A 24,400-nucleotide genomic window follows, 5' to 3' on the forward strand; every position below is an offset into this window, starting at 1 on the left:
GAAATTGAACCAAAGTTTGAATATGATTATTACCTTGTATTAGAATGATAACCTACTGTAAGAAACAAAGATTTCTTGAGGTTGGATGATCACCTTACAAGATTGGAAGTGAGCTAGCAAACTTGAAAGTATTCTTGATTTTATGAAACTAGAACTTTTGGAATTTATGAAGAACACTTAGAACTTGAAGATAGAACTTGAGAGAGATCAATTAGATGAAGAAAATTGAAGAATGAAAGTGTTTGTAGGTGTTTTTGGTCGTTGGTGTATGGATTAGATATAAAGGATATGTTATTTTGTTTTCATGTAAATAAGTCATGAATGATTACTCATATTTTTGTAATTTTATGAGATATTTCATGCTAGTTGCCAAATAATGGTTCCCACATGTGTTAGGTGACTCACATGGGCTGCTAAGAGCTGATCATTGGAGTGTATATACCAATAGTACATACATCTAAAAGCTGTGTATTGTACGAGTACGAATACGGGTGCATACGAGTAGAATTGTTGATGAAACTGAACGAGGATGTAATTGTAAGCATTTTTGTTAAGTAGAAGTATTTTGATAAGTGTCTTGAAGTCTTTCAAAAGTGTATGAATACATATTAAAACACTACATGTATATACATTTTAACTGAGTCGTTAAGTCATCGTTAGTCGTTACATGTAAATGTTGTTTTGAAACCTTTAGGTTAACGATCTTGTTAAATGTTGTTAACCCAATGTTTATAATATCAAAAGAGATTTTAAATTATTATATTATCATGATATTATGATGTACGAATATCTCTTAATATGATATATATACATTAAATGTCGTTACAACGATAAATGTTACATATATGTCTCGTTTCAAAATCATTAAGTTAGTAGTCTTGTTTTTACATATGTAGTTCATTGTTAATATAATTAATGATATGTTTACTTATCATAATATCATGTTAACTATATATATAACCATATATATGTCATCATATAGTTTTTTTACAAGTTTTAACGTTCGTGAATCACCAGTCAACTTGGGTGGTCAATTGTCTATATGAAACCTATTTCAATTAATCAAGTCTTAACAAGTTTGATTGCTTAACATGTTGGAAACATTTAATCATGTAAATATCAATCTCAATTAATATATATAAACATGGAAAAGTTCGGGTCACTACACCTAACACACGTGGAAACCATCATTTGGCAACTAGCATGAAATATCTCATAAAATTACAAAAATATGAGTAATCATTCATGACTTATTTACATGAAAACAAAATTACATATCCTTTATATCTAATCCATACACCAACGACCAAAAACACCTACAAACACTTTCATTCTTCAATTTTCTTCATCTAATTGATCTCTCTCAAGTTCTAAGTGTTCTTCATAAATTCCAAAAGTTCTAGTTTCATAAAATCAAAAATACTTTCAAGTTTGCTAGCTCACTTCCAATCTTGTAAGGTGATCATCCAACCTCAAGAAATCTTTGTTTCTTACAGTAGGTTATCATTCTAATACAAGGTAATAATCATATTCAAACTTTGGTTCAATTTCTATAACTATAACAATCTTATTTCAAGTGATGATCTTACTTGAACTTGTTTTCGTGTCATGATTCTGCTTCAAGAACTTCGAGCCATCCAAGGATCCGTTGAAGCTAGATCCATTTTTCTCTTTTCCAGTAGGTTTATCCAAGGAACTTAAGGTAGTAATGATGTTCATAACATCATTCGATTCATACATATAAAGCTATCTTATTCGAAGGTTTAAACTTGTAATCACTAGAACATAGTTTAGTTAATTCTAAACTTGTTCGCAAACAAAAGTTAATCCTTCTAACTTGACTTTTAAAATCAACTAAACACATGTTCTATATCTATATGATATGCTAACTTAATGATTTAAAACCTGGAAACACGAAAAACACCGTAAAACCGGATTTACGCCGTCGTAGTAACACCGCGGGCTGTTTTGGGTTAGTTAATTAAAAACTATGATAAACTTTGATTTAAAAGTTGTTATTCTGAGAAACTGATTTTTATTATGAACATGAAACTATATCCAAAAATTATGGTTAAACTCAAAGTGGAAGTATGTTTTCTAAAATGGTCATCTAGACGTCGTTCTTTCGACTGAAATGACTACCTTTACAAAAACGACTTGTAACTTATTTTTCCGACTATAAACCTATACTTTTTCTGTTTAGATTCATAAAATAGAGTTCAATATGAAACCATAGCAATTTGATTCACTCAAAACGGATTTAAAATGAAGAAGTTATGGGTAAAACAAGATTGGATAATTTTTCTCATTTTAGCTACGTGAAAATTGGTAACAAATCTATTCCAACCATAACTTAATCAACTTGTATTGTATATTATGTAATCTTGAGATACCATAGACACGTATACAATGTTTCGACCTATCATGTCGACACATCTATATGTATTTCGGAACAACCATAGACACTCTATATGTGAATGTTGGAGTTAGCTATACAGGGTTGAGGTTGATTCCAAAATATATATAGTTTGAGTTGTGATCAATACTGAGATACGTATACACTGGGTCGTGGATTGATTCAAGATAATATTTATCGATTTATTTCTGTACATCTAACTGTGGACAACTAGTTGTAGGTTACTAACGAGGACAGCTGACTTAATAAACTTAAAACATCAAAATATATTAAAAGTGTTGTAAATATATTTTGAACATACTTTGATATATATGTATATATTGTTATAGGTTCGTGAATCAACCAGTGGCCAAGTCTTACTTCCCGACGAAGTAAAAATCTGTGAAAGTGAGTTATAGTCCCACTTTTAAAATCTAATATTTTTGAGATGAGAATACATGCAGGTTTTATAAATGATTTACAAAATAGACACAAGTACGTGAAACTACATTCTATGGTTGAATTATCGAAATCGAATATGCCCTTTTTTATTAAGTCTGGTAATCTAAGAATTAGGGAACAGACACCCTAATTGACGCGAATCCTAAAGATAGATCTATTGGGCCTAACAAACCCCATCCAAAGTACTGGATGCTTTAGTACTTCGAAATTTATATCATATCCGAAGGGTGTCCCGGAATGATGGGGATATTCTTATATATGCATCTTGTTAATGTCGGTTACCAGGTGTTCACCATAAACTAAAGTGCAGTTGAAAAGATTGAAATGTAAACAGTGAGAATAAAGCCTTTACCCTTTCACAATTCCAATTTCACATGTATTCATTCACACAAGCATTATGTTTATCAACTGTTGATCAAATCTCATAGACAAGACTTCTTGAGTTCATTAATTCTATTATCTTGGGATTAAACTATGTAATCTAGACAAAGTGTCTTTATCCCTAATCTAATTAACACTAAGTTGGATCAAGAACACGCTGTTAAATCACAATAATTTAACTTGCAATAACAAAATATAGAACTTGCATTAATCAACAATCAACTTGATTCATAACATCATAATCCAAAAGTATTAAACATTACAATTCACATAATCTTGCATAAAATCATACATGTTTAATTGTTCATGGAGAGGATAAAGATTAGAAAACTAGCCAAGCATGGTGGTGATGATAATCAATGAGTTTCTTGATGATTGCATGATGAATAGCACCTTGATCTTGACTTAAATCCTTGAGTAATGGTGATTAGATGATGTTGTTAGGTGTTGCGGAATGTTTTCTGCTGCCAAAACTGATGTGAAAAAGGTTTTGTTTCGTAAGCCTAAAGCTCTCCTTAAATAGGGGTTAGAAAACTTGATCCAAAAGCTAATTTCGTATTTCCCGCCATCCAAAATTTTGGCCTGGCGTAATTTACGCCAATGTAAATGTTCCTTGGCGTATTTTTACGCCTAAAATTGACCTTCTGAACTGCACGTATTTGAGACCTGGCGTAATTTACGCCAAAAGTGGCGTATTTTACGCCTGTACACTTTTCCTGCCCACTTTTTAAGCTCCTCAAATCTCATCAATAATCCACTTTAACTCGCCGTTTTGTACCATATTTCGCACCAACATCTTTTTACCTATAGAACACAAAACCACATCAAAGTATCTCCTTTTTCACTCACACATAGTTAATTTTGCGTATTTAATCATAAATAATCGTGACAAATAAGGAACGATCAGATGCCTATGGGTGCGAGTTCTGCGTTTATTTCTCTTATTCCAAAAGTTAGTAATCCGGTGATTATTAATGATTTTAGACCTATTTCGTTGATTGGAGTTGTGTATAAGATAATTGCCAAGATTTTGACTAATCGATTGACTGGTATTATTAGTAAAATAACAAGTCCAGTTCAGTCTGCTTTTATTGCTGGTAGACAGATTTTAGATGGCCCTCTTATTCTCAGCGAGGTGATTTCTTGGTTCAAGAAGAGAAATCAACAAATGTTGTTATTTAAGGTTGATTTTGAGAAGTCGTACGATTCCGTTAGTTGGGAATATTTGAATTTCATGCTATCTTCCCTCGGGATTGGAAATAAATGGTGCAGGTGGATAAATGGGTGCTTGGAGTCGGCCAGAACATCGGTTCTTATTAACGGGAGCCCGACCAAAGAGTTCCCGATCAAGAGAGGCTTACGTTAAGGAGATCCTTTAAGTCCTTTTCTTTGCATCATTGTCATGGAGGGATTGCATTTGGCGTTCAATAAAGCGGTTTCATCTAATCTTATTCATGGAATTAATATTGGTGGTAATATCAATTTATCTCATCTTATATATGCCGATGATGTTATTATCATGTCAAAATGGTGTAGTGATGATTTGGAGAACATTTTGCGTGTCCTAAAGGTGTTCTATTTGGTTTCGGGTCTAAAAATTAATGTGGTGAAATCTAATGTATTCGGTGTTGGGGTTTCTAATGAAGATGTGTCCACGCTAGCATCGATTACGGGTTGTCAAGTTGGGTCATTTCCAACGACTTATCTTGGAGTTACGATCGGAGTAAATATGAAATTGGCTAATTATTGGCAAACACTTGTTAATAGATTCCGAAACAAACTTTCTTCTTGGAAGGCTAACCTTCTTTCGATTGGTGGAAGGTTTACTTTAGTGACATCGGTGTTGGGAAGTCTCGCGATTTATCCTATGTCAATATTAAAAGTGCCCGGATACCGTTGTTAAATATCTTGAATCGCTTCGGGCACAATTATTTTGGGGTGGACATGGAGACACTAGAAAGATTCCTTGGTTGAAATGGGATAGCGTCTTATCATCTCATGACAAGGGTGGTCTCAATATCGGGAGCATTAAGGCTTTTAACTTATCGCTTCTTCATAAATGGTGTTGGAGATACCATAAGTCGGATGATTCCCTTTGGACACAAGTCATAAAAAGTATTCATGGCTCGATATTTGAATCGACTAGGATGAATGGTGCTTGGCATGATATAGTTTCAGTGTGTAAGTCGTCAATCAGCGATGGTTTGATACCTCCTGATTCTTTACGACTTGTTGTGGGGGATGGAAAAAAGGTTCGTTTTTGGCTTGATCATTGGATCGGAAATGCTACTCTAGCTTCTCGATACAATAGATTATTTCATTTAGAGTCACATAAAGAGGTGTTGGTGGCGGATAGATTGGTCGATGACATTTGGAAGTGGGAATGGAATCGTAATGGAATAGGCTGTAGGAATGAAGTTATTCTTCAATCGTTGATGGCCGAATTACAAAACGTTCATCTTCGTGATCAACCGGATACATGGCAATGGTTTTTGACTACTGACATAATGTTTCCGGTGAAGTCAATGCGTGATAATATTGACAAGGTTGTCTTGCCTTCGATTGAACCTTCTACTATCTGGTTTATGTCACTTCCTCGCAAATTGAATGTGTTATTGTGGCGTGTACGTCTTGATCGGTTACCTCATAGGATCAACTTAGCAATCGAAGGTATTTCTTTACCTTCTGCTGCTTGTCCACGATGCAATCTAGTTGGGGAAGACGTTCAACACGTGTTTTTCGAGTGCCAAAGTTCATTGGACCTGTGGCATTTACTTCGAATATGGCTTAGTTGTAATATGCCTAGCTTTGGTTCCTGGACTGAATTTGAATGCTGGTTCAATTCATGGTCGTCAGATGTTGACTCTAAGTTGAAGGTGATGGTTTCGGTGGTCTCCTTACTTTGGATTATTTGGCGTTATCGTAACTGCGTGGTCTTCAACGACACATCAGTTAATATGAGTAATTTATTTGATTTGATTAGAATGTACTCTTTTAATTGGCTAAAAAACAGAAGCAAATTAGTTTCAAATTGAAACTCTTGGCTTCTGAGCCCTTTGTAATTTTCTAGCTTCTTGCTAGTCTTTTTTTAATAAAATTTCTGCCGTTCAAAAAAAAAAAAAAAGCACTTCCCTCTTAATGATGATCCTTAATTTCAATTTCACTCAATAATCAAGAACAATAATTCACTAGCCACAAACAAATAAAATAAGAATGCACACGATTTTTTTTTATTTTTTTTTTTTGAAAAGCAAGTAGAAACTTTTATTGATAACTCAAAAAAGTACATGGACCTAAAATCTATACAATATTTTACCATGCGACGGAAGTAAATTGAAATTAATACAATCGGAAGCCTATACTAAACATGGTCGAGGGGCCACCGACACCACGGCACTTGTATAGTACTAGCTGAAAAGGGAGCAACCAACAGTACCGCACTTGCGATGACAAAGCTGGAGGCTGTAGCGACCCCGACAAATCGTCAAGTGACGGCGTCGGCTACGTGGGTCCCATTACCTGATTATAAGTCTTTAAGATAACGTTTGACCGAAATATGTCGCCTTCATTTCAAAATAAAGATTGTTTCAAAGTTTACAAGAATTGTTCAACCAAAAGTTAAGTTACAACGTTATAAGTACGATTGAAATCTAGGCGACACGGTTTAAAGTAAAGTCAAAAGACGCTCCATGAAATGCATGTATACTCGACATCCAATGCAAGTATCAAATAATGAGCGGAAGCATGTATCGCAAATCGTGCAAAACCTGAGAAAAACATAGAAATCTGTCAACGAAAAACGTTGGTGAAATCATAGGTTTAGTAAGTAAATTGTATTGAACCACAAGGTTCTTTAAGAATTGTTCAACCAGAATCGTTCACATCCCAAAATAGTATTTGTATCACGAGCACCCAATTATCAAGGCTTAACCGAATCTTCCCTCTGAATTTTGAATTTAGTGTTAGAACTTACACTATACATTGTTGAAATTATATTTCATTCACTAACGGTAGCGAACCGTCTGAATGAGGGTTTGTTAAACCCGTATGGCCACACAACATAATCACTCGCTTACACTTACACCCTGCAAGTGGAACTAATGATAATTGGATTGAGGACTTTTGTTCTAACTCGTCAGTATCTTTGCTCTTGTATTCGCATTTGTATCCAAAGTATGAAAGTATAAACCGTATAAATGTATATAAAGTATATGTTTCTCAGCCCACGATTTAAAAGTATAAAAGTATTTGCAAAGGTGGGACTATGATCTCACCTCGTGTGCAAGAGTTAATAAAGTACTTCAACAAGTAAACGCGTGCGAAGACAAAGCTAGTCTTGACCTAAACAATTAGGTTGTATCAAATAACGGTAAACACGATCGGTCAAAGTTGTTCAATTAGTCCTATGGCTCGTTACGACTCGATTAAGTAGCATGTGAATCAAATTGTCAAGTTTCATGCAAGATACAAGTAAATAAGCATGTTAGAAAGGTTGTATAAGTATTTGGTTAAGTTTGATTAAAAGTCAACTTGGTCGGGTCAAAGTCAACAGAAAAGTCAACGGGGTCGGGTTGGGTATCCGACAATTTTTCTAAGTTATAAAATCATATATGAGCATGTTGGCCAAGTTTCCTGTTAATCGGAGGTCCGTAGCATAGCAAACATTTTTATGTCAAATGACCAAAGTAACAGCCGGTTTTAGTGTATCAGGACGGCGTCCCAATTTCCAGGACGGCGTCCTGATATGAAGAGTGGGACGGCGTCCCAATTGCCAGGACGGCGTCCTGGTATAAAGGATGGGACGGCGTCTAGGTGTTTGGGACGGCGTCCCAAAAGACTTACAGATCCTGTTTGCAGAAAACACAAGACACGAGCCAAACTTCAATCAATCCTAGTTTATGATCCGCAAACAATCAAGACATGTAATTTATATCACCGGAAAGCTCTTTCGACAAGGAACACAACTAGATACATTTCCTAAATCAAATTTATCATTTTAGACAACAAAATCTCGTCGAAAGTTCGTTAAACGTTCCAAAACAAGGTTTCAAGTTCATCAATTGCAATTCAAGTTTCGGGAATCCAATTTATACATATGATATGCCGTTTTGAAGGTAATGAAACATGTAATACAACTAAACACTTACTAACAACATTTCATGGCATTCAAATCATCAAAAGTTCATTTAAAGTCTATCAACTCTAACGAACATTCACAAAAATCAATAGTCATGAGTTTGATGTTTCCTTAATCAACCTATACATCAAAACGAAGCTAAAGATACTAGTAACACTTTTAAAACATGCACTTTAACAATCTAACAACATTTGATCATCCAAAATCAAAGATTTAGCAAGCAATTTTCATAATGAACTAGTTACACCAAAAACAACAAATCGAGCATACAAATTACATACACGACATCACAATGAGCCATAGACACTAATGAACACACTTTTAAGTCAAGAACACGAATTTAAAGAAATCTAGAGTTTTAGAAATGTTACCCAAAATCAATGAAGTTAGTATCAAATCGAAGAGGATGATGAGAGGATCAAGAATATGTAGTCGGATTTGTTGTGAGCTTCCAAGATTGAATTTAGATGATGAATGAATGGAATGGGTTTTTGTGTGTGTGTTCTTGGTAGAGAGAAAGAGAGAGAGAGATGATGAAATGAAAAATGGGGTGACTAGTTGACCTAGTCAACTAGTTTGCCCATTTGGCAACTCCGGTCCCTCGAGTTTCAAAGCGGGTGCGGGATTTAACCGATCGAATATTTTAAGTTACACGGGAGTACGGGAGATATTGAAATTCGATAACGAGAATATTTAAAACGTTACATAACAAAGGATACGAATCTAGATACGAAGGGCATTATTTAGAAAGAAAAAGACGGGCGTTAAAATAGTTTAACGGAAAAATGCGGGATGTTACATTATCCACACCTCAAAAGAAATTTCGTCCCGAAATTTAGTTGGAAGTAGTAGTCGATATCTCTTACTCGAGACTTAGAGTAGTAACTCTACGAATGAGTGAAGGTACTTTCTTGGACATTCCACGAATCCGGATAGTCGGGGTGTTACGTTGTATTAAGGTTCGGTTTTTACGATACCTGGTTTCAACTGGTTTTCCTATGAAGAGAAGTTTGTCATCGGTAGTTGATGTATCTAGTAGGATTGCACGTTCCTGTTCCACAGGACACGTTTCTAAGTTTGTTACATGGTACACAGGGTAAGCGGAAACTTAATTGAGTCAGAAGTTCCAAATACGCCCCAAGGTTTCAAAAGGGTTAACGTGTCGCGAGTTTAACTTTCCCTGATTCCCGAAACGGATTACACCTTTCCAAGGTGCGGGTTCTCAATATTACACTGTTACAGGGATTTTGTGAGGTTTTCATCTAAGTTTGGTATAACTCTTTTGGGCGACTACGGGTCGTCTCGAGCCCTTCTCGGACTTGAACGATCTCAATTGTTGTTTCCTGATGTAGTTCAGATTTCGGTGTTTGCTTGCCACATGCGTTGGTCCAACGAATAGGGGTATGACATTTGCGGTCATATAGGGTTTCGGAAGTGCGGCGTTAGTACAAGAACGGTAACTATCGTAGTATGAGGGATCAACTAAAAGCGACCATGCAAGTTTGAAACATGCCTTTCGAAGACGTAAATCGTTCGTTTGTTCGGTTCGTCTGTTTGTGGGAGATACACGGTACATGTGTCTAAGCGGGTTCCCAAGGTCTCTTGTAACGCTAGAAGTGAAACGAGTATTTCGATACAGGATAAATGACGAAGATACACCGTGTTGGAATAGAATCTCTTAAGATACGTTTGAACAAGTTAGTTAGGGTTCGAAAAATGTTCGTTAGGACTATTCACCCTCATGGCGAATACTAATGTAATATGAGGAATTTCTCTATCCATGGAGAAATGTTCAAGGAGTTTCTTTAAACGAAAATGCGAGCGATAAAGATAGGAGTGAAATGAGGACTTAGAATAGGATGAGCTTGCATCTCGAGGTTGCCATAACGTGCCTCTAGTTGTCAAAAGTTGAAGTCTGAAAGAGAAACGAGGTAGTACACGTAGTTGTATAGTTCGGGGTTGAATAATAGTTGACCGATTATCAGAAACACAAGGGCGTTAAGTCAAAGAAGAGTGAAGTATCGTTGGATTGTGTGTTATCTTAAATTCCAGTAATATCAGACGGTAATGGTGAAATATCAGAGGTATGTAGTGTGGTACGTGATGACGAGAAAATTGATCGGATCCACAATTTAGTATTCGACTTCTTCGTGCAAAATAACGAATTTAACTAGAAATGTTGGTGTGAAGAATCACGCTCATGATTCGGGCACGTAGAGGTTTATGGTTTTTCCTTAGTGAGTTAACAAGTTTAAAAGTCGTGTAACACGAGAAAAGTCAGAAATGAGTCTTTGGTAATAACAGACGAGGTCTAAGATTTTACGAATACAAGTCTGAGTGGGGAGAGTTTCCTGATTACATGTGGCTTGATCTCGAGATTGATTGAAATGCCTTGACCATTAACATTATGGTCTAGAAAATTGGACTTCGTTCAACAGAAATTCTCACTCGGAGAATTTGGTATAAAGTTGCTCTTTTCTCAAAAGTTCGAGCGTAAGATAGTGATGTTGTTCGTTTTCCTTCTTTACTTAAATAAGTTAAGACGTCATCTATAAATACGATAACAGATTTGTCTAGATAAGTTGCATACGTGATTTAGGAGGTTCATGAGTACGGACGGAGTCCTAAATAACTCAAACGGTACTAAGAGAGATTTACAACTAACGTTGCGAGTTCGGAAATGGCTTAGGAGACATCGTCTCCCTTAACCCCCAATTGATGATAACCGGAACGGAGGTCGTTTTGGAATACACACGGGATTCATGCAAGAAATCATGAGGTCACGGATGCGAGGGAGAGGGTATCGGTTTCCAACCGAAAATTACTCAGTTCACAATAATCTATACAAGATGATGGGGAAACATTTTTTTTTTTTTTTTTTTTTTTTTTTTTTTTTTTTTTTTACGAATAGGTTTCGAGCTCCCTAGTTCTATAGGTGTCAAGTCAAAAGTCTTAACGTATATCCTCCAATAAAATTTATAGGCACACAATATTTTCCGTTGGTCACTTAAATTGCCTAAGTAGTGTCTAGGGGAAAAAGGTGGAGTGCAAAGGGTACGAGTCAAAGTCTTGTTTATAAAACGTCTAACGGTAATCGAATCAAATAAGTATGAAATATACGGTTTGTTGTGAAGAAACGTACCCGTGACTAGTCCATCGTCGTCTCGGGCATCCTAGGTGTCGATGTTGAAAGTTCAACGGCGTGCGTTGGGGTTGATTTTCTTATTTGGGCACGCACTCCTAAAATGTCCCGGTTGGCCACATTCAAAACAAACACCCGTCTTGGGTGCATTGTGCTCCTTTTGGGCGACGGGAGTGGTATTCCTACAATCGTGGGCTACATGGCCACTCCTTTGACACTTCAAGCAAAATGGTTTGCCACATTCGCCTAAATGATGTTTGTAGCACTCGTTACAATACGGTAGGTGTCCGGTATAACCCCTCTTGCCGTCGGAGGTGTAAGGCTTCTTAGCAAAGTTGTTGTTGCTTGATTGAGAGGGTTCCCACTTTCTTTTGTTGCCGCCCGATTTATCCTCGGCCTTAGGTGCCGGAACTACGATTTCGTCAACCGTTTCAATTAGTTGGCGAGCCATGTTCATAGCGGCTTGATGAGTAGTGGGTTTGGATGACATCACCCCTTGTTTGATGCTTTTTGGAAGACCGAGCATGTAGAGCTCAATCCTTTGAGATTCGGGGTTAACAAGATTAGGACACATCAAGGATAGTTCGGCGAAGCGTTGATTATAAGCCTTAAGATCGTTTCCGACCGCTTTCAAAGCTCTTAGTTCTTCCTCAAGCTTTCGGGTTTCTTCGCGCGGAAAATATTCAACAATCATCTTTTCCTTTAGATCGGCCCAAGAGAGGGCATGAGCTTCATCGGTACCCACCGATTGAACATAGGTGTTCCACCATGTTAGAGCAATTCCGGAGAAAGTGTGAGTGGAGTATTTGACCTTGTCTTGGTCCCGACAACCGCTTATGCTAAAGACGGCTTCCGTTTGCTCAAACCATCGGGTGAGCACGACCGGTCCCCCGGTCCCATCAAAAGTGTGAGGTTTGCACCCCATGAAAGCTTTATAGGAGCATCCCTCGTTTGAGTTTCCGGCTCCATTGTTGTTGTTGTTGTCGTTGTTGTTATTGTTATTATTGTTGTTGGATGAGTGACCGGCCATGGCCGCATCTACGGCGGTAGCTATCATCCGTTCGAGAGCTTGTTCGGGAGTTTCATTGCGGCGTACACGACGAGGAGCCATTGTTCCTTCAAGACACAAGAATATCGTTGGTTAGTATTTTCAACAATACTAACCGGAGTATGGATTAAGGATAGAGAGAAAATTTTCCTTGACTCGCCCTAAATTCTTTATGTCATAATGTCGGAACGTCCATGTGAATCACCGTAATATAATCCCGGAAATTATATTACCCTGATTCTCATGTGCATTTAACATTACTTCATAAAGTCAAGGTGGCGCATCAACAAAATTTATCAACGTAAGATCAAGATCGAATACGAGTTAGATATGATAGAAGAGTTCGAGTATAAATGCACAAATAGTCAAGTAATTCCTACTTCAGTCTATATGCCGGTTGTAGTCTAGATTCACCTATGTACCCTATGACTCGGGGTGGACACAAATGAACTCTAAATCCCTACAACCAAGGCTCTGATACCAACTGTAGCGACCCCGACAAATCGTCAAGTGACGGCGTCGGCTACGTGGGTCCCATTACCTGATTATAAGTCTTTAAGATAACGTTTGACCGAAATATGTCGCCTTCATTTCAAAATAAAGATTGTTTCAAAGTTTACAAGAATTGTTCAACCAAAAGTTAAGTTACAACGTTATAAGTACGATTGAAATCTAGGCGACACGGTTTAAAGTAAAGTCAAAAGACGCTCCATGAAATGCATGTATACTCGACATCCAATGCAAGTATCAAATAATGAGCGGAAGCATGTATCGCAAATCGTGCAAAACCTGAGAAAAACATAGAAATCTGTCAACGAAAAACGTTGGTGAAATCATAGGTTTAGTAAGTAAATTGTATTGAACCACAAGGTTCTTTAAGAATTGTTCAACCAGAATCGTTCACATCCCAAAATAGTATTTGTATCACGAGCACCCAATTATCAAGGCTTAACCGAATCTTCCCTCTGAATTTTGAATTTAGTGTTAGAACTTACACTATACATTGTTGAAATTATATTTCATTCACTAACGGTAGCGAACCGTCTGAATGAGGGTTTGTTAAACCCGTATGGCCACACAACATAATCACTCGCTTACACTTACACCCTGCAAGTGGAACTAATGATAATTGGATTGAGGACTTTTGTTCTAACTCGTCAGTATCTTTGCTCTTGTATTCGCATTTGTATCCAAAGTATGAAAGTATAAACCGTATAAATGTATATAAAGTATATGTTTCTCAGCCCACGATTTAAAAGTATAAAAGTATTTGCAAAGGTGGGACTATGATCTCACCTCGTGTGCAAGAGTTAATAAAGTACTTCAACAAGTAAACGCGTGCGAAGACAAAGCTAGTCTTGACCTAAACAATTAGGTTGTATCAAATAACGGTAAACACGATCGGTCAAAGTTGTTCAATTAGTCCTATGGCTCGTTACGACTCGATTAAGTAGCATGTGAATCAAATTGTCAAGTTTCATGCAAGATACAAGTAAATAAGCATGTTAGAAAGGTTGTATAAGTATTTGGTTAAGTTTGATTAAAAGTCAACTTGGTCGGGTCAAAGTCAACAGAAAAGTCAACGGGGTCGGGTTGGGTATCCGACAATTTTTCTAAGTTATAAAATCATATATGAGCATGTTGGCCAAGTTTCCTGTTAATCGGAGGTCCGTAGCATAGCAAACATTTTTATGTCAAATGACCAAAGTAACAGCCGGTTTTAGTGTATCAGGACGGCGTCCCAATTTCCAGGACGGCGTCCTGATATGAAGAGTGGGACGGCGTCCCAATTGCCAGGACGGCGTCCTGGTATAAAGGATGGGACGGCGTCTAGGTGTTTGGGACGGCGTCCCAAAAGACTTACAGATCCTGTTTGCAGAAAACACAAGACACGAGCCAAACTTCAATCAATCCTAGTTTATGATCCGCAAACAATCAAGACATGTAATTTATATCACCGGAAAGCTCTTTCGACAAGGAACACAACTAGATACATTTCCTAAATCAAATTTATCATTTTAGACAACAAAATCTCGTCGAAAGTTCGTTAAACGTTCCAAAACAAGGTTTCAAGTTCATCAATTGCAATTCAAGTTTCGGGAATCCAATTTATACATATGATATGCCGTTTTGAAGGTAATGAAACATGTAATACAACTAAACACTTACTAACAACATTTCATGGCATTCAAATCATCAAAAGTTCATTTAAAGTCTATCAACTCTAACGAACATTCACAAAAATCAATAGTCATGAGTTTGATGTTTCCTTAATCAACCTATACATCAAAACGAAGCTAAAGATACTAGTAACACTTTTAAAACATGCACTTTAACAATCTAACAACATTTGATCATCCAAAATCAAAGATTTAGCAAGCAATTTTCATAATGAACTAGTTACACCAAAAACAACAAATCGAGCATACAAATTACATACACGACATCACAATGAGCCATAGACACTAATGAACACACTTTTAAGTCAAGAACACGAATTTAAAGAAATCTAGAGTTTTAGAAATGTTACCCAAAATCAATGAAGTTAGTATCAAATCGAAGAGGATGATGAGAGGATCAAGAATATGTAGTCGGATTTGTTGTGAGCTTCCAAGATTGAATTTAGATGATGAATGAATGGAATGGGTTTTTGTGTGTGTGTTCTTGGTAGAGAGAAAGAGAGAGAGAGATGATGAAATGAAAAATGGGGTGACTAGTTGACCTAGTCAACTAGTTTGCCCATTTGGCAACTCCGGTCCCTCGAGTTTCAAAGCGGGTGCGGGATTTAACCGATCGAATATTTTAAGTTACACGGGAGTACGGGAGATATTGAAATTCGATAACGAGAATATTTAAAACGTTACATAACAAAGGATACGAATCTAGATACGAAGGGCATTATTTAGAAAGAAAAAGACGGGCGTTAAAATAGTTTAACGGAAAAATGCGGGATGTTACAGAGGCTACTTTTCATTTAACCAAGTGAGAGTGGAGACCCTAAACTAGTTTAAAATAGGCATGTGGATAAACCTGTATGGTCCGATATTGACGAAAAGATCTTGAGTTATCCAATTCCCGATCTATATACGTTTGGGGGATGTGTAGTAGGATGGGTTAATTAACCATTGGTGCCACACTATTGGTGATTTTTTTGTTCTTTTTGATATCCATTCGAATGTTTGAGTTTGGATCTCGGATAGTATAGTGGTGGCGTTCCATTCCTTTTTGTTGAAGACTTTGATGTTACGATATTTCCAAATGATGTAGATCGATGCCCACTTAGTGGCTTGCCAAATACGTGCACCGATTTGAGTTGTAGCAAAGGGTTGATCGCCTAGTGTAATGTCGTGGAATGTGATGAAGGAATTAATGGGTTGATTCCACCATTTTAATATAGATGTCCAGACGGTTGTAGTAGATGGACAATGATAGAGAATGTGATCAATGGTTTCGCTGTGCGAGTTGCAAAGTGGGCAAAGAAGAGAGTCAAGATCTATGTTGCGCTTGTCGAGTTCTGCGCGCGTTGGAATTCTACCGCGAATTATACGCCACAAAAAGATATTGATTTTTTGTGGTATTAGTTTGTTTCTAGGTGTCGCTATATGGTTGGTGGGGTTTTGGAGTTTTAGGTTGTCGAGGAGTGAAGCAAGAACTTTTGTTGTGAAGATTCCGGATTGGTCTAAGTTCCATTTCCATGTGTCAGGTTTGTCAGTTAGCTTAATGGAAGTCAGGAGATTATTTAGTTCCGTTAATTCGTTGAGAGCCCTTCCGTTTGGTGGTCGTGTCCAATTCCATGAGATGGTTGTCGAAGATTCGTTTGATGTGAGTCGATCCGATACCTTTGCTACTTTGTTGGATTCAAGCATGAAGAGTCTTCGAAATTGTGTACAAAACTTTTCCGTTCCGCACCAGTTATCTACCCAGAAATTTGTTTCTTTTCCATTACCGATGCTTTTGGAGATCGAAGAGGAGAAGTTAGCTCCAAGGTTGTCTGCTATTTTTCCGGCTTTAATGATCTCGTTCCAAATTGTGCGACCTGTAACATTTCTGGATAAAACATTAGTACAAACCCCGCCCCCACCCCCCTCCCCCCCGTATATGCTTGATATGATTTTAACCCAAAGTGCATTCTTCTCATTGTGAAATCTCCACCACCATTTGCATAGTAGGGATAAATTTTTACAAAAAAGCGACCCGATGTTTAACCCCCCTTTATCATATGGCAATAAAGCGTGTTCCCATTTAATCCAGTTAATTTTATTTTCCGTACCCGAACCACCCCAGAAAAATAATCTTCTCTTAGATTCAAGTGAGTTAATGATTTTGATAGGCGCGTGGAATAACGAGAAATAGTACAGGGGGTACTGGATAGGATAGATTTGATTAGGGTGAGACGCCCTCCATATGACATGGATTTGGCTTTCCAGTCAGAGAGGCGTTTATCAAATTTTTCAATGATAAGCTGCCAGGAGGAGGCTTTTGTAGTGGGGGCGCCAACTGGGAGACCGAGGTATGTAAAGGGGGTTGAACCCGCTGAACACTCGATGTAGTTGGCCATCTCCGCAACCTCGTTATGTGAGACCCCGATTCCATATAGGTTACTTTTTTTAAGATTAACTTTTAGGCCGGATATATTTTCGAAACATTTTAAGAGTTTGGATATATTTTTTGCGTTTTGTCTACTCCATTCGCCAAAGAAGATAGTGTCATCCGCATATTGGAGGTGGGATACCACAATCTTGTCGTGACCAATACAAATACCACGGAGTCGATCATTTGCGATGGCGCGTTTGGCGAGGATATTTAGACCTTCCGCCGCGATGATGAAAAGGAAAGGAGAGATTGGATCTCCTTGACGAATGCCCCTACCAGGAATAAATTCCGATATCGGGGAACCGTTGATGAGAATGGATATGGAGGAAGACGTGAGGCATGCATGGATGAATTTGATCCATTTAGGACCGAATCCCATACATTTCATAGTTTCAAAAAGGAAATCCCATTCGATACAATCGAATGCCTTTTCGAAATCTACTTTAAAGATGATGCCTTTTTGTTTTTTTTCTTTTTAGTTCATCAATAATTTCATTTGCAATCAGGATGCTATCAAGAATGTTTCTACCTTTTAAGAAAGCGGTTTGTTCAATGCCGATTATTTTATGGATAACTTTTGAAAGTCGATGGGAAAGGATTTTAGTGAGGATTTTATAATAGCTTCCGATTAAACAAATGGGGCGATATTCGTTGAGACCGGTTGGGTTTGACTTTTTCGGAATTAAAGTGAAAAAGGAGGCATTGCAACCCTTAGAAATTTCGGAGTTGAGCCAAAACCATTCTAAGGCATTTATGAGATCCTCTTTAATTAGCCACCAATATTTTTTGAAGAATTTCATGTTGAATCCGTCAGGACCGGGGGATTTTGAGCTATCACAGTCTTGAAGTGCATTCCATACTTCGTCTTCCGAGAAGCGGGCTTCGAGGATAAGGTTGTCATCTTGTGTGATATATGAACGATGAGGATCATTATCGAAGGGGAAACAACCTTTACGTTTTTTGGATTTGAAGAGTGTTTCAAAATATTTGAGTGCTTCAGATTTAATTGTAGCTGGGTCTTCCGACCATGACCCATTGTGTGAGATTCCACGGATATTATTTTTATTTGCTCGTCTTTTGATGGAGTTATGGAAGTATTTAGAGTTTTCGTCTCCTTCTAGGTTCCATTTAATACGAGCCTTTTGTTTTAACATGTTTGCTTTCTTTTTTTCTTTTTCGATGTGTAGCATTTTGTCGTTAACCCAAGTATTTCTTTCGGATTCGGTTAGTGGTCTAGACTCGGCGATTTTTTCCCATTCATTAGAAGTGTTGAGATGTGATTTGATTTCAGTGTCGAGATTATTTAGATGGAGACTACATTTTTTAAGTTCAAATTTGACATTTTTTAGTTTGTTTCGGAGGATACAGTCAGGACAATTGCCACTAACAGGTAAGCACCATGTTTTTTTTATGATTTCGTCTGCGTTTTCTAGTTTTAGCCAAGCGTTAAAGACACGTGTAGGTTTAGGACCAAAGTCAACGAAAGAGTTTTTTAGGATGATTGGGCAATGGTCGGATAGATCTCGGTCGAGAGTTTTGGAAGAGACATCAGGCCAGAGGTGTAGGATATTTTCAGAGACAAGGAAGCGATCTAGTTTACTAAATTTAAGTTTGTTGAAGCAAATTCTTGTATACTTTTTCCCGCCAAGTGGGAGTTCGATGAGATTATTGTTGTTTATGAAATTATTAAAGTTATCCGCCCATGTTTGTTTAAAGATGCAATTAAGACGTTCAGATTTCGTTCTTACTTCGTTAAAATCGCCAAAGATAATGTGGGGGACATCGATGGAGTCGATAAGTTTTGAGAGTTCGGATCAAAATCTAAGTTTTTTCTGATGATTATGTGGACCATATACATTAATGATGACCATATCGGAGGCATACCCCGACCATTTGCCTTTAATGGCAATAAAGAATTCCCCCTCAATGGCAAGGTCGAAAATAAAAGTGGATGGATCCCAAATTAAAAGTAACCCTCCCGAGGCACCAATTGCATCTTTTTGGACAAATTTAAGGTTTGAATTATACCAAAACGCTTCAATTAGCGAATCAGGTGAATTACCGCATTTGGTTTCTTGTAGTCCGAGAACTATCGGATTTTCTTTATTACAAATACTTTTGAGCCAACTGATTTTACCCGATTGACCCAAACCCCGAATATTAAGTGAAATGCAACTCATTAGAAGACTTACAATGCGATGGGATGAAACGGAGATCAGTGATCGGAGTTCCACTGGATGCCGAGAAAATCACCAAATTCCTTTGTGTTGATGGAATTGCTTTGGCCTATGTTTGCAGTAGTATCATCAACGCTTTTTGAAGATGTCTTTGAAGAATTGCCCGAGGTTTTTGGATGAGATGTTCGTTTTGCGGTTAAGTTGAGAGAATTTTAGCTTTTGACCGCTTCTAGCACAATGTTTGATGTATAAAAATTTAGATCTTGTTCCTGTTTTTGATGTAATCGAAGGAGGTTTGGGGATGGTTGTTAACTTCGAAGGTGAATTAGGAGCAGGTTGGTCACGTGTACTTTGTTTGAAACTTTTGTCGTAGGGGTAGACGTTGGTCTTTTTCTTATAGGATGCAGGTTTCGTTATCTTTCTTTTGGTCTTGAGATTAATAGATGATGGAATATTCTGTGATTCTGGAACGACATCAACATCGGTTTTGGACGGTATCAGATCAGCATCGTCGGTAACAGAATTAAGGTTTTGTGTCGAGGGCATATTGGGGTGTTCATGGTCTAAAGTTTGAATGTTGCTAAGAGGAGCATCATTGTTGCACTTTTTAGATAGGATCGAGCTTATGATATCGTGTGGGCTTGGAGGTGGTAAATTGATAGGAGTAGATGGGTCGACATTTTCAGTTTCGGTGATGTCATGTGAGTTTGGAGGTGAGAAACAATTGTGAACAGGAGAATCAATTTTTTTCTTGTTCGTTGGTGACCGATGTGCTAGGGTTCGACACATTGATAGGTACAGGTGTTTCGATATTTTCAGACACGTGCGAGTAGTTTGATGTATCGATAGCATGGGGAACGGGTTCTGTGGTAGCAACATGTTCGACATGGTTATTTGGCGTTTCTGAAATATGACAATCAAAATCAGTTTGTCCATTGGAATTATGACAATCGTTATGGCAAGATGGAACACTAACTGTTTCGATTCGCTTAGATAATGAGGATTGTTCGTGGACATTATGGTATGAATCGTTGTCGGGTTTTGCACGGTGGTTTGCTGAATTTTGTGGCCCGTTGGAATCGTTATGATCAACATCGTCCATGAATGAGTCAACGTCGGAGCCGTGGTCATCCGATTGGTAATCATCCTCCCAGACAGAGGAGTTATTATCCGTGGAGTTGAAATCCACAGTTTGATCAACACTTTCAGTCACAAAGGCAGAGGCAAATTTGGAGTCGTGAAAAATGTGTACGTGACCGATAATGGGAGCAAAAGACTTTGTATTAATAAGGATCTTACCCACAGAAAAGTCTTGTGATTCCTTATCTTCGAAAGAACAATTTTGTGTTACGATGACCTCGTCTCAACACTTAGCAATTTTACAAAATGTAGATTCAAACCAACATGTAATAGGAACCCCTTTAACGTCAATCCAAACTAGTCGACTGTGAATGGAGTTTTCCTCCGGGTCCCATGATTTTATATCGTCGAACCAATTCCAAAGGGGATGTTTTTTACCAAAACCTTGCGGGTTAAGGACATCAAGACCGTTACGGATGTCATCGAATAAGAGTAGGACTTGCTTGCCCCCTAAGTACTTGGGTACGAATCCTGTAAGGTTTTCGGATTTACAAATTTCATCGAAGTATTCTAAGTGTTCAATGTTTTTGATTACTCCGATGAGGGCATGACCAAGGAGATCGATAAGCTTGTCGTCCTTTGGTATTTTAATCGAGAATTCTTTGTTAACATTGTTTATAGCAAAAACAGGAGATGGTTGTGGTGTATGGGTACCGTTGAGAATGTCAGTGAACTTTCGGTTATCAACAAAGCTATCGGAACCATGTTTAGGCGTATCATTAGACATGTGTGGTTTGTTGTTCGATGGGTATGGGTCAGGAGGGTTATTACGATGAGTATTACGGTTATGAGCCTTATAAACGACAAGAAGTTTACCTTCAATCTCAATCATACTAAGTTTGCGTGCCATTGTATCCACGAGATGATTCGGAATGTTTTTGTATCGAACAAACCCAAAGCGACTTCCGTTCTTCAGCCTTTTTTTAGGAATATACACCTCTGAGATATCGCCATATGTTTTGAATAACCCCCATAACTTCAATGAATTCCATGAATCAGGAAAGTTAAAAAATAGGAAGGAGGTTACCGATTTATTTTCTGGTTTGAGCGAGGAAGGAGAGGCTGCTGATATTCCGAATTTATTGATGAGTTTTCTGGCATTTTCCTGGCTTTTGAACCGTTGGTATATAGAATAGCTTGCAGCATTAAGGTTCGTAAAAATTGAAGGTTTGCTATTAGGGATTGCAGACTTAGGGTTGCTGTGTAAGGGAGGATTAGGGATTGAAGATGACGGGTTCAAAAGTGGGAATTCTTCTGCGATAGGTGTTGCTGATTGGCGATCAATCTGACGTTTCCCGTTTCTATCAACCTTAACCCAGATCCCGACGTTATCGGGTTGATATTTGATGCCGTTTATCATATTATTAGATCTAGATTGTGTATAGTTTTTCTTCGATGATGGTATACCAGGTGTGAAAGGGGAAGTGGGAATAGAATACATTATGATGATGATGAAAAAGACAGCAAAGAAAACAAGAAAAGAGGAAAACAGTAAAAATAAACAAGATCGGCGAGATTGATTACCGGAATTTGGCCGGGAATTGTAGCAGTTGCCGGAGAGAGAAAGAGCGAAGAGAGAGCATTTTTTTTTTTTTTTTTTTAAAACTATCGAGCATAAAACAATTACGCATGAACGATTAACAACAAGATCTGTAATATAACAGAATGAATTTCAAGTTTTACTAAAACAATAGCATTAATTGATCAAGTTGCTAAACAATTAGAGCTACAGGACACCAGATCGAAGCAAATAATTCATCAGATCTAACTGAAATATGCATGGACTAAACGAATCAAAAGTATAACAAGTTTATAACTGAACAGATCTGTAAAATGGAATCAATAATAATAGTAATGAATATATGTGAATTTAATCGTACCTTTTAACTGCAGCGAAGAAGAAAATGGAATCGGAAAAGAGATGGAGTTGTGATTAAACCCATGACGTACGTACCTGATCTAATCATACATGTCTTCACGAAGAGTCGATTCAAAAGTTTGATTAAAAAAAAAGATATTAAAGTTTGGTTCAAAAGTTTGGAGGACCAAATAGTGAGGTGAAATTCGTTGGAGGAAGTCCAGAGGAGAGAGAATATAAAACGTACGTATTGGGGAGGTTTAAGAATGCACACGACTGCAATCCCATTCACTTATTCCCATTCACCAACACAATTATAACATAATTTACTAGTTCCCTTGATATTTTGAATGTATATAACCATATAATCTAAAAATAAAAATTAAGAGAGATTAAGTGATGTACAAGAAACGAAGTGTTGAGCAATTGAGGGCAATTGAGAGAGGATCAAATGCCTAAACGAAAATTAGGTCAAAAGACTTGTGAGTTTAAAGATGATGAAAGAGGGTTAAACAAAAACAATTATAAATAAGGGCAATTTGGTAAGTTAAATTAGAGTGAGTTTATATAAGTGAAAGTAAAAATATCAATCATTTGTTAAATCCTCTTGCTATGCACATGAAAGGTAAAATCGTTTTTTTCTTTTACTATTCTCACATTCACCTTCTAGCTTCTTCCCATCCTCTTTTTTAATCCTCAAATTCATAAACCGTGACGTCAATCTAAAACAACACATCCAATTTTACCCAAATTGAATTTACATCGTAAATCGGAAAAAACTTTACCGTAAATTCATTAATTTGTACATATTAAATCACTTTCACATAAGTGGTATTCTAGAGTTACGAAAATTTTACTAAAAAATGCTTATGAAATGAAAGTATAAACAAAGCGAGGGTCAAAAAAAATTAGCGAGGATGCTTTGTCTGGTAGCGGTGGAGGTCTAGCTTGCCGTTTACCCCGGGTTTACCAACTAGAGGGGAGCCATTATGGCTCGTCGCTAGGGGGTTCCTTGTAAAAAAAAAAAAAAAAAAAATTAGCGAGGGACAAAAACTTCATGTGACCTGTAACCGGTTGATATTGCATATATACCACCTCTCATTTTGTACAAAAGTTTTTGTATGTTTTTTGTAAGTGTAGAATTTTCCTTCACATAAGCCTCACAATTAGGGAGGTTTAAAACAACAAGTATCGATTTATTGTCTATTTAATTGTTGTTTAGAGGCTAAATTGAAACTTCAGACATGTTTAATCTCATGTAAATTTAATTCTATCATTTTCATGGCGTCTCACACTTTTTTTAACCTACTTATTGACCGGAAGTTCATTCGAAAGCAATCTCCCTATCCATAGAACATTGAGAGAGAAGATTTTCTCTACTCTTGGGGTTTTTTACTCTGGGTGGAGAATTGACTCATCTTTATTTTAATAATTATCTACATTTTACCTCTCTCATACTCACTTATCTGGGATTGAATTTTGTTTTTTGTTTGTTATAAACCTCACATTCGTTCCACTACAAGATCTTAGAAACTTAAGAATTCACTTGTTCAACGATCGAATCTTGACCACAACGGTGTAATAAATGTTTTTATGAACACTAAATGCCCAAGTACTATTTTCCCAAACTACTGAAAAGATTGAAGAACATAAGTAACAACAAATGCCGAATATCTTCCGTTCACCATCGCTTCCGGCTACTGCAATCGTACTTATCTCCGAAAAAGGACAATGGTAATTATAGTTTTATACTAGTCTTCGATATGCGTATTGTAATTGTAAACTTTTAGAATAATGTTTAATATATAATATATATTATAAAATTATTATGTATTGCTGCAAACGATTTTCATAACACGTCATATTTTTTAACTAGTTATAAACTATCCGTTTAAGTCTCATCATGTGCGATGAGGATGTTTTAGTCTTCTATAGTTCTTCCCTTCTCATACTTTTACTCCATCAAATACATTAACTAACTAATATATTAAATGAGATTTACTCTTCATGATGACAATATGGAAAATACCTCAACTTTGGGGGTATTTTGATAAACATTTTTTTTTT

The 24,400-nt window shown here is 37.1% G+C and overlaps 1 protein-coding gene across 3 annotated transcripts; it reads right to left on the reverse strand.

Moving 5' to 3' along the window:
* Nucleotides 1-3,451: 3,451 nt before the first annotated feature.
* LOC139886498 (uncharacterized) lies at nt 3,452-22,579 on the reverse strand. Of its 3 annotated transcripts, none has more exons than XR_011772478.1 (2): nt 19,351-22,579; nt 3,452-4,042 (listed from the first exon to the last, which is right to left on the reverse strand). XR_011772478.1 is itself a non-coding variant. In XM_071870336.1 (2 exons), exon 2 carries the CDS (start codon nt 21,914-21,916, stop codon nt 20,699-20,701), a length of 1,218 nt encoding a protein of 405 aa, XP_071726437.1. In that variant the 5' UTR covers nt 21,917-22,125; nt 22,356-22,579; the 3' UTR covers nt 16,671-20,698. The 3 variants fall into 3 exon arrangements, 2 of the variants coding, with proteins under 2 accessions (XP_071726437.1, XP_071726436.1); XM_071870336.1 differs by lacking the exon at nt 3,452-4,042 and having other exon boundaries at nt 16,671-22,125; nt 22,356-22,579; XM_071870335.1 differs by lacking the exon at nt 3,452-4,042 and having other exon boundaries at nt 16,671-22,243; nt 22,356-22,579.
* Between the last annotated feature and the right edge of the window lie 1,821 nt (nt 22,580-24,400).

This window comes from Rutidosis leptorrhynchoides, chromosome 1 (assembly GCF_046630445.1).
Source record: "Rutidosis leptorrhynchoides isolate AG116_Rl617_1_P2 chromosome 1, CSIRO_AGI_Rlap_v1, whole genome shotgun sequence".
NCBI classification, from domain to species: Eukaryota; Viridiplantae; Streptophyta; class Magnoliopsida; order Asterales; family Asteraceae; genus Rutidosis; species Rutidosis leptorrhynchoides.

Bases quoted from the DNA above. Each gene is read 5' to 3' on its own strand.
- LOC139886498 (XM_071870336.1), bottom strand. From the start codon at position 21,916: ATGTATTCTATTCCCACTTCCCCTTTCACACCTGGTATACCATCATCG.